Source organism: Penaeus chinensis, chromosome 24 (assembly GCF_019202785.1).
Source record: "Penaeus chinensis breed Huanghai No. 1 chromosome 24, ASM1920278v2, whole genome shotgun sequence".
NCBI lineage: Eukaryota > Metazoa > Arthropoda > Malacostraca > Decapoda > Penaeidae > Penaeus > Penaeus chinensis.
The window spans coordinates 24,434,514-24,444,513 of NC_061842.1; the positions used below are offsets into that span (position 1 = coordinate 24,434,514).

The 10,000-nt window shown below is 33.2% G+C and overlaps 1 protein-coding gene across 3 annotated transcripts in view; it reads left to right on the top strand.

Moving 5' to 3' along the window:
* The window catches only part of LOC125037822 (fatty-acid amide hydrolase 2-A-like), a 17,457-nt gene extending 8,687 nt beyond the window's left edge, over nucleotides 1-8,770 (top strand). For all 3 annotated transcript variants that reach the window (XM_047631065.1, XM_047631066.1, XM_047631067.1), the window contains 11 exons: nucleotides 60-241; nucleotides 579-709; nucleotides 1,026-1,114; nucleotides 2,097-2,314; nucleotides 3,350-3,461; nucleotides 3,765-3,919; nucleotides 4,130-4,273; nucleotides 4,511-4,612; nucleotides 5,082-5,252; nucleotides 5,504-5,686; nucleotides 6,173-8,770. In XM_047631065.1, coding sequence (XP_047487021.1) covers nucleotides 60-241; nucleotides 579-709; nucleotides 1,026-1,114; nucleotides 2,097-2,314; nucleotides 3,350-3,461; nucleotides 3,765-3,919; nucleotides 4,130-4,273; nucleotides 4,511-4,612; nucleotides 5,082-5,252; nucleotides 5,504-5,686; nucleotides 6,173-6,271 — 1,586 coding nt within the window. In that variant the 3' untranslated portion in view covers nucleotides 6,272-8,770. The remainder of the gene's footprint in view (nucleotides 1-59; nucleotides 242-578; nucleotides 710-1,025; nucleotides 1,115-2,096; nucleotides 2,315-3,349; nucleotides 3,462-3,764; nucleotides 3,920-4,129; nucleotides 4,274-4,510; nucleotides 4,613-5,081; nucleotides 5,253-5,503; nucleotides 5,687-6,172) is intronic.
* Nucleotides 8,771-10,000: the final 1,230 nt, after the last annotated feature.

The following is a 10,000-nucleotide window of genomic DNA, read 5'->3' on the forward strand; positions in this document are numbered from 1 at the left end:
TGGTATCTATTTGATAATATTGTTATTAGATTAATGAAATTTTTCACTTTTTTCCATAGTTTCTAAGATGAGGTGGGTGGACATTGCACTGCGGTCTATCAGATTGCTGTTCGAGGCTCTGTCACGGTTTGTGTTTGGAATCATATATTATGGGGAACCTCACAAGCCGCTGCCCCCCATCAACAACCTCATTTTGCTAGAGAGTGCCACATCATTGGCCACCAAGATACGAACGAAGAAGGTACCAGTTTCATCTTTTTTCTCTCTCTCATTGTTTTTTATAAATAATTTTTAGATATGATTAGGTACAAGCTTAATTTTTTCCTTACTATAATTGATTAGGATTTAATAAGAAAAATTACTACAAACAAGCATCTAGCATTTTATACTGATGAAGAATATGTTTGTTGAGAAAACATTAGACACTTAAAAGACTGCAAATGAAAAGAAAAAAAAAAAGTCATGTTACAGTAAAGGAGAATATTAGTTTCAGTTTTATATTGAATTATCTCTTGTTTTCAGTACTGTAATAGTATTTCTAACAACATTTCTAAGTAGTTTCCCTTATTGTTCCACAGCTGACAAGTGTTGAAGTGGTGAAGTCCTTTATTGGACGCATCAAGGAGATAAACCCCATACTGAATTGTGTTGTGGATGACCGGTTTGATGATGCAGTCAAGGATGCAAAAGCTGCTGATGACCTTATACGGTAATTTAATTTTGTTTTCATTCATCTTTTGTTATGTACTCCCCTCTGTGGTTGTATCTCTTTTTTTTCCTTCTAATTTTAATAGTTGTATGTGTCAGAAATGTACTGTTTTAGATTGCTTATTTAGATTTCTTTTTTATTTTTTATTTTTTTATTTATTTTAGTTTTAGTTTTAGTTTTCATTAATTTCATTTATTTGTGATAAGTACTTATTTCAATAGAGACTCAATCCTGAAGTCAGACATATTATACAATGTAGAATATATTGTGACTCTCCTTTTAGACCCAAATGTAATAGAATTTTTCTTGCTCACAGATCAGGAACAGTGGATGAACAAACCCTCTCAAAAACCAAACCATTCCTTGGTGTTCCCTTCACTACTAAAGACTGCATGGCTGTGAAAGGTATGTTGCAAAAGATGTTAGAATTAATTTGAAGGAAACTTCAAAGGGGAAAATGAGAAGAGTTTGAAATTAAGTGAAAGAAAGCACAAAGGGATAATGAAAGGGTTTCGGATAAAGTCATAGCAACAGTAAGAAAGGAGTTAAAGAATTTAAACCATTTCACTTTTACCCATTTCAATATTATTAACTGATGAAGTCTAGTATAACTAGAAGCATCACATTTTAGTACCGGTATTCCTCTCTTTTTGTAGCTGTGCTTCCTTTTACAAGATTAAATGTGTAAGAAAAAAGAAGAAATGAAACAGCAAAGTAGGAATAAGGGGAGACGAAGGTTAATAAAGAAAGAAAAAGTAAAAGGTCACTAATAAAGAGAGGCTAAGAGAGGATAGGTTAGAGGTAAAAGGAGATACTGGAATTTCAGAGAAGCAAAAGATTATAATTAAAGCCAAGGGCAAGAGCAAGGAAAAATAAAAAATGGAGTAAGGAAATTTGAAGAAAGGGAATTTCCTATTGAAATTTTGGCACCAAATATGGAAGTACTTATTAGAATGACATTGTAAAGCTAAATATACTTGTAAATATGAGAGATGACCCTTTATATTTCCAACTCTATGTCACTGACTGATCCAATGAAATAGTAGTGATGAAGAATATGTATGGTTATATATGTGTTCTTAAAGAAAATAAAAAAAAATAAAAATCAGTTGAGAAATTAATCTTATAAAGAAAAACATTGAAAATGATTTAGCTTTAACCTTTAGTATATTTCTGTCTGGTTGAAGAATTTTTAAACTGACTGAACTAAAAGGGTAATAGTTTTGTTCAGCAGAAATTCATCCTCACTTTTATGGCACACTTTGATTATTACTAACAATAAACACTTCAAGTTCAAATGAACTGTTTGTAATTGTCAGGTTTATGGCATTATAAACTGCTTCTACACTGTTCATGATTGCTGTTAAAACCTGACTCACCCCTACAGGATTGCGACAAACAGCAGGCCTTCATTCAAGGAAAAACTTTATAGCAGAGGAAGATGCCGATGTTGTGCACCTCATGCGAGAGGCTGGAGCAATCCCCCTCTGTGTTACAAATGTGTCAGAACTCTGTATGTGGTGGGAGAGCTCCAACACCATTTATGGGAGAACTAACAATCCTTACCGTTCCTGCCGTATTGTAGGAGGCTCCTCTGGAGGAGAGGCAAGTGTGAAATGGTTTTACAGTATCTTATCTTTTGTTTTTGTTGGGGGGAAAAGAAGTCACAGGTTTATCGAAGAGTTAGTAATATCATGAAATTATATTATATATTATGTTCATAGATGTTTTACAGTATATCTGGAGGAAAAAAGGAACTTCAAGATTTGGAGTGGGTGATATTATCAAGAAGCATCCAGTTTTGCAGCCAATAGGATGACTGAGGTTTAAATATGAAACAATATCAATAATGTTCCTGATCTTCAGCAACATGGCATATTGGTTGGTTTAGTATAATTTAGCTTTATAAGTTTTTTAAGTTGACACTGGAAAGTTATATTCTACCTGAGCTCTGCTACTTCACAGACTTTAACCGTGTTAAAAAAAACAGTTATGTTTCCTTTACATGTTACCTAGTTTTAACTGTGTAAAATAGTTTAGGCACCATGATAGTACCTGATACTTTTAGGTAACTTTATGTTGCTGGCTGTTTTAGAAAATGTAAGAGGAATTTTTTGGATTTGAAATAGTTAACTATATCTTTGGGCAACATTAGCTGAAAAAAAGTTTACTTGCCATCCCACTATCAAATACAAAAAGGTGCACAGATGCTTATAGGCTCCACCTGAGCATTGTCTGTTTGCCTATTATTTGTGATATAGTCACATGAAAAGTGGAATTATTTGAATGATGACAGTTTAAAAAATTGTTGTGATACTTTTGCATTGTAACAAATAGTTTTGCATTTAGTATATGGTAGGATCCTTCAAATATATGTCTACTAACGTTTAGCACATGTATCAGGTAAAATTATGTAAATATATGCAGGCAAACAAACAGGGCTATATAACTGTCAAGTCACATCAGAATTAAGCAATTTTCTGTCTGTCATTGTCTTCAGCTAAGTGTAGGGAGTGTAGCAAATAAATGAAAAAAAGAGGATAAGATAAAGTATGTAAAGTTGCCATTTTTTGTTTAGTGCATCGCATTTCATATTATATTATCATAGCTAATTATTCTTGTTATTATTGATATTTTTAGGGATGTTTACAATCTGCATGTGGATCACCCTTTGGTATTGGATCAGATATTGGAGGATCAATACGCATGCCGTCTTTCTTTAATGGCATATTTGGTCACAAACCCACTTATGGTAAGTCTTTGGTTTTCTGTTTTACAATTAATAATATCCTTTACTCGTAACACCTTAAAGGTTTAGAAACTACGAGTTCATTACATTCTATTTCAGGATCTTTATGGATACAGTATATTTTAGTTAGTTGTTTCAAAACAATCAAATGTATAACTTAGGATTATAGAAGGTTTACAAAGTTGACATCTTCTATAAGTATAAGATTACTAATGAAACTGCCTGTAAAGATAACTTTTAACATCAGGTTAAATACTCAGTCAAGTAACCTTAACTGCCATACCCAAATATGATCTATCCTTCCAGGCATAGTAAGTAATATAGGTCAGGAACCTGTTGCAACTGGAGAAGCTATGGAGTTCCTAGTGACGGGACCCATGTGTCGATATGTACAAGACTTGACACCCATGATGAAGGTTCTGGGTGCAAACAATTCTCACATGCTTACACTTGACCAGAAGGTTAGGACCAATGTGCTTTTAGGTGTCCAGAGAAAAAGAGGCTAGATATTAACTTTTTCATGTGATTGTTGAGAGTTGATATGACAATGATTTTTGATGTAGTGATATATTTTAGTTATAATGCTGAGGTTATATTGTAATTATGTCATGATAATTATCTTATAATAAAGTTTGGAGGCAAACTGATTGATCAGTTTTATGAAACTACAGGTGGATATCAGCAAGCTCCGATATTTTTATGTGGAGGACGATGGTGGTTCTCCACTTGTGACACCTGTTCACCCAGAACTTCGTGCAGCTCAAAAGAAAGTTATAAATCATCTTGAGAAAGCATATGGCATTAAAGCTAAAAAGGTATTAATTGCTGCAGGACCTTTTCCTAAGCTTTTGGTTTTATTTTTTTTATTTATTTCTTTTCTTTTTTACACTGTTTGCTTATTTTTTCTTTTCTTTCACATAAATTCTTCTACATATAGATTATAAGTCTGTTTACTAGCTACAATAATGAAGGAATTCTTATATTCCTATACTTCATTTAATAGACACCTTTTATAAATGTTACCATTAATTAGAATTATCTCCTTTTTACAGATTACCTTAAAAAAGCTCAAAGCAGCATTACCAATGTACTTTGCCAAACTAGCTAGTGTAGAGGAAGCTCACACATTTTGTGAAGAATTAGCACTAAAGAAGGTAAGTGAATAGATTTCTTATAATATCAATATATTTCCCTCACAAGCTGATACACTATAAAGTGAATTATGATAAATTATAGTGTGCTTCATCAGCTAAAGCACAAAGGAAATATTCAACTAAAGTCCAAAATATGTTACAAGAATGTTATATTTACTGCAACATAGATGTAATTAGCTTTTTCATGATTCTTTTAATCATAATTGAACTTCTGCCAATCTCTTGCTATAAAGAAAACCTGTTAATAAGCTTGGATAAAAGATACAGTGAAATGATGAAGTGAAAATGTGGAGAAAAGATAACCTTACATAGATGCCAATGTACAGTGACATCTTGTCATTTATGTAGGGTGATGGAAAACCAATGCTCCTTAGTTACTTGAGTTTTATTAAGAATATATCTTATATTAAGTACTACATTAGATTCATCATTTGCATGAAATAGTATCTTGACAGACACATACTTGCAGGGAAGCATCAATGTTTGGACTGAGCTTCTGAAGTGGATGTTCCGGTTATCTCATCACACACTACCAGGCCTGCTGCTTGGTGTCCTGGAGAAGTTGAACAGTCAGAGCAAGAGGTCAGAAGATTACCCAAAGCTCCTCACAATGTGCACTGACTTGAAACAGGAGATAAAGGTATGGCTAGCACTTTACCCTTATGTTAGTTTTTAGATCTTGGTAACCCTGCTGGTACATTTGACAGATTCAATAGTTATACTGGTAGTACATAATTTATAGCAGTTTTAAAAGATTCCAACTGGATTGGTTCCTGTTTTTGTTTTTTTCCAGAAAGATATATTAATTATTTATCAATTCAAGGTTAATCACTTTACCCTACTGATTATTTAGAATCCATAATTAGCTGCAATCCTATCTTATCCCTGCAGGAACTTTTGGGTGACGATGGTGTGCTCCTGTTTCCTAGTCATCCCACTCCAGCCCCTTATCATGGGCAACCACTCTTCCGTGCCTTCAACTTCGTCTACACAGCAGTAATAAATGTCCTGCTGTTCCCATCCACACAGTGTCCTTTAGGCTTAGGGTCAGAGGGTCTTCCTCTTGGCATTCAGGTGAGGCAAGGTCTCTTTTATTAATTCTAGCATGTTTTCATTATTTCGATATAAATGTTTCATGCAAAAAATAGTTATGGTTTAAAAAAAAAAAGGATGTTAATTAGCAGTTCCAGAATGGTTTTAATTATTTTGATATAAATACTTCTTTCCTCTCTGTTTCATGCAAAAAATAATTATGGTTAAAAAAAAGTAATATTAATTAGCAGTATCTTTTGCTCATATCTTAGAATATGATCATTACAATATAGGATACCTTGTTTAGAAGTTTATTTGATTTCAAATGATGTTTTGTTGAAAATGGTTGTGGAACTTATCCAAGCTAAACTGTACCAATACTAACATGAATTATCTTAAATTTTCCTGTTTATGAAACATGGCTGTTTATGAACTAACATCATGTTATATATGAGTGTTAAACAGGCTTTCATATGAAACTTTTAGTTTGCATCACTTATCTGATATAAATCTTTCTTATACTTTCAGGTGGTTGGTAATCACTACAAAGATCATCTGACTCTTGCAGTTGCAGGAGAACTAGAGAAGGCCTTTGGGGGCTGGGTTTGCCCATCTGAAGTACGCTAATTCCAGCAAGAAAAGCCATTTCAAGAAAGTCATGTTTCCTGTTTTATATGGAGAACTCTTAGAAGGAGATGATCTGTTTTTTGTGGCAAAGTTAAAAAAAAAAAGATTTTGCATTTTGTGTTACCATTTTTTTTCTTTGATTTTAACATGTAAACACTGCCATGCATGAAATGGACATTTTTATTGTATAATAACTGAATTAGCACAACCCCTCACTTCAGTTTCTGATAATAGATTCCAGCATGTTACCTGTATTTTACCCCATCTGTGCCCAGGATGGTTTTTCACTGATGGGCATTGCTCTGAGAGCAGTACGTCTTTTTTTTTTTCTTCTTCATCTTCTTTCGTTCTTTCCACACTGTCTTTTTCTTTGGTATTTTGTTATGCATATTTATATTATTTATTGTCACTTTGAGACAATATTTTGTCTTTCATTGAAGATCTCTTTATGAAGAGGAAATGAGAGTATTTGATTTGATATACATACTACTTAAAATTTGTAAATCATTGCTCATAAAAGAGAATAATTAGTCTTTTAATAAAGGGTTTATTTTACAAGTTCTAAAGTTAATCCAGAAAGCTAATATTCAGCAATGCCGTCTTCATTTTAAGCCCCATAAACTCCATGGAAGTTTTACAATTAACTGTATTTGCACTTTGTTATTATTCTTTTGTGTCAAATGGGCTATATACTTCTTTCCTCAGAGTCTGGTGCAAGGATGATGCCTTTTGCATTAATAACATGTAAAACTAGTTGCTGACTTTGTTTGAGTAATTCAGTATAGCCCACCATCATGTCAGTTATGAGACTTGTTTAAGTACCATGATCATAATTTTTAGGGCATTAACCTTAGTGCTTCTTGATAAATGTGATAGTGAAAGAAGCTAGAATTATTTATTCAGTGGATGATCAGCTAGCAAAGTTCAGATCATTCCATTAATTCCATTTGTATGGAGAGAAATTTTGAAAGATATTTGATTTTAAGATGAAAACTTCAGCCAGATGAAAGATACAGAAGTAAAAATAGATGATACAGTACATGCAGTATCCACTTCAGTTCCTATTGCCTTTTTTACTGTTACATTGCTTCTCCACTCTTCCCTAAACCGTGTGAAAATGTTAGTGGTGACTAAATTTCCCAGTGAGTAGTAGTAAAGAGATAAATATTTCTACATATTACTAACTCAGAGACCTAACCATCTGTAGATAGTGTCATTTAGAAGCAAAGATATGGCTTGTATACTAGCTATTTGTGGGTTGACTCTTGTGACAAACCCATATCCTGTTGTCCCAGATGCCTGCATAGTAGTTGCCTTCTCATTCATTGGTGTATGCACAGCCTGTAATGCTACTTTTTGTTTACTTATGCTGTAGAAATATTTCCTCATTATTGCAACATTTTTTCACTGCTGTCATTATCACTTTACTACTCGTACTTTTTTTGAAAAACAAATTTCATACTTTTCTAGCCAAGATACTTACAGCTTTATAAATGATAATAGAATTTTAATTGTTGTTAGCCATATTTATTTTTTTGCAAAACACAAGAAAATAAGAATAAGCTTTAGGTAAACCAAAATACACTAGAAGTTGTCTTGATGTTATAGATATTTGTTGTAGTTTTCCCAAAGAAGATTCTAATCAATGAAATATTCAGATGTATTAGTCACTATATATTTTCTAGTGCTGTCATTGAGTTTTATATTTATTTGATTTTGTAATGTGATTTCTCACTAAAGTTACTATTCCTGGTAACTTGATATTTTTGTATCCATTAGAATTTACTAAGCACATTTATTCTATTACTGTTAAATGCAATGTGCTGTGGTATTGTAGGTAAACAGTTGCATGTAAGGTTCTCTTTAAAGGTTATGTGCTCTTTTCATTAAAATAGGGGAAAACATTCCAAACGTGACTTGGTAAATTGAATCACATAAATGATTATTGAACACTTAATGCCCAAAATTCTGATTTTAAGTGCCTTAATGTTAAGAAAATAATTATCTTGACCTGAAATTAATTTCCCTATGTAGGATCTGTAATCCAGGTTGATTTGGTGCTTTGGAGAAAATAATCCCCATTGTAAATTTGGACTCTGACCATATGTAATCTTTCCTGAAGGTATTTAATTCTGAGTGTAGTTGTTCTAAAGTTTGGTGGAAAAACATTAGGAAAAAAATAAATAACAAGTTTCCTTATGTACTGAAGCAGATTCATAATATATATATATATATATATATATATATATATATATATATAATAATAATGTTTAATTGTGGAATCATGTTGGTGCATGTCTTTACACTATCATATTTTAAGATGTATTATTTTGAAGGAAAACAGAGGCATTAAATGTTTTGTAATTAGTATTTACTTTTTGTTTTTTCTTTTACTTTTTGTGTGTCTGATGCTATTACTACTGTTATTTTGTTTTGCAACAACAAAATGAATCCTAGAAAAAAAGTATTAATACAGTTAATAAACTGTATATTATGTAATGAGTGTTTATTTTATCCTAACTCTTTTATTGACCTGTTTTTATCAAGAGGAGGTGCAAAAGAAAGAACCCATAAATAATTGGACAGTATATCAAAATAATTTGACTAGAGGTTCTGTATTGTTCTTATTTACATGACTTTAAAATATGGGAAAACAGAGGCATGAGTGGTGCAGCAACAGCGATCTTGGCTAGCAATCTTGCTGACCTGCGTTCAGATCCCTGCAGCCAGTGGATGCTAACCCTAGCCATTCCTTGCACACGGGTAATTTAAAGACAAAATAAAATAGAGAGCATGTAACACACAATATCCATTTTAACAAATGGAATAAAACTAACACATGATTATAATTAATCATTAATTTTGCTTACTTCCACTCAGTAGGTACATTTTTTTCGGATGTTAAGACCTTGGGTTGGGAGGTATATGATGTCTTATAACCTGTTTTCCTCCCATGCCATATGCATCCCAGCTACATTCTACATACTACATGGTTTTGAAAGTGAGAAATTAAATGAAGAACAACTGACAAACTTCAGCCACATAAAATTATTTAATCCCTTTCCAAATAAGTGTACAATGATTACAACGCTTCTTATGCTGTCCACTTGGTGAAATATTAATATCATTATTAAAACGTTTCTCAACACTTATACTGTACTCCTCTAATTCAAGGCCAACACAATTACAGGTCTGATATCTAAATGGTATCCAGAGTTCCGATATCCTTCATTCCTATGTGGAATTTAGTTCTAAGACTAAAGTAAAGGACGTATGCATAATGTGTGAGAAAGAAGGGGGGGAGGGAGGGAGGGGAGAGAGAGAGAGAGAGAGAGAGAGAGAGAGAGAGAGAGAGAGAGAGAGAGAGAGAGAGAGAGAGAGAGAGAGAGAGAGAGAGAGAGAGAGAGAGAGAGAGAGAGAGAGAGAGAGAGAGAGAGAGAGAGAGAGAGAGAGAGAGAGAGAGAGAGAGAGAGAGAGAGAGAGAGAGAGAGAGAGAGAGAGAGCAGATTCGTATATATACTTCGTGTGTACGTACGTACGTGCGAGTGTACGTGCGAACGCGCACGCATGTGCGTGTGTGTGTGTGTGTGTGTGTGAGAGAGAGAGAGAGAGAGAGAGAGAGAGAGAGAGAGATTGACAATCTAAGGAAACACACAAAATAGACAGATTTAATTTGCCATAGCCATGTTTCAATAAACCATGTGAATAGTGTGTGGATTATATTATAGT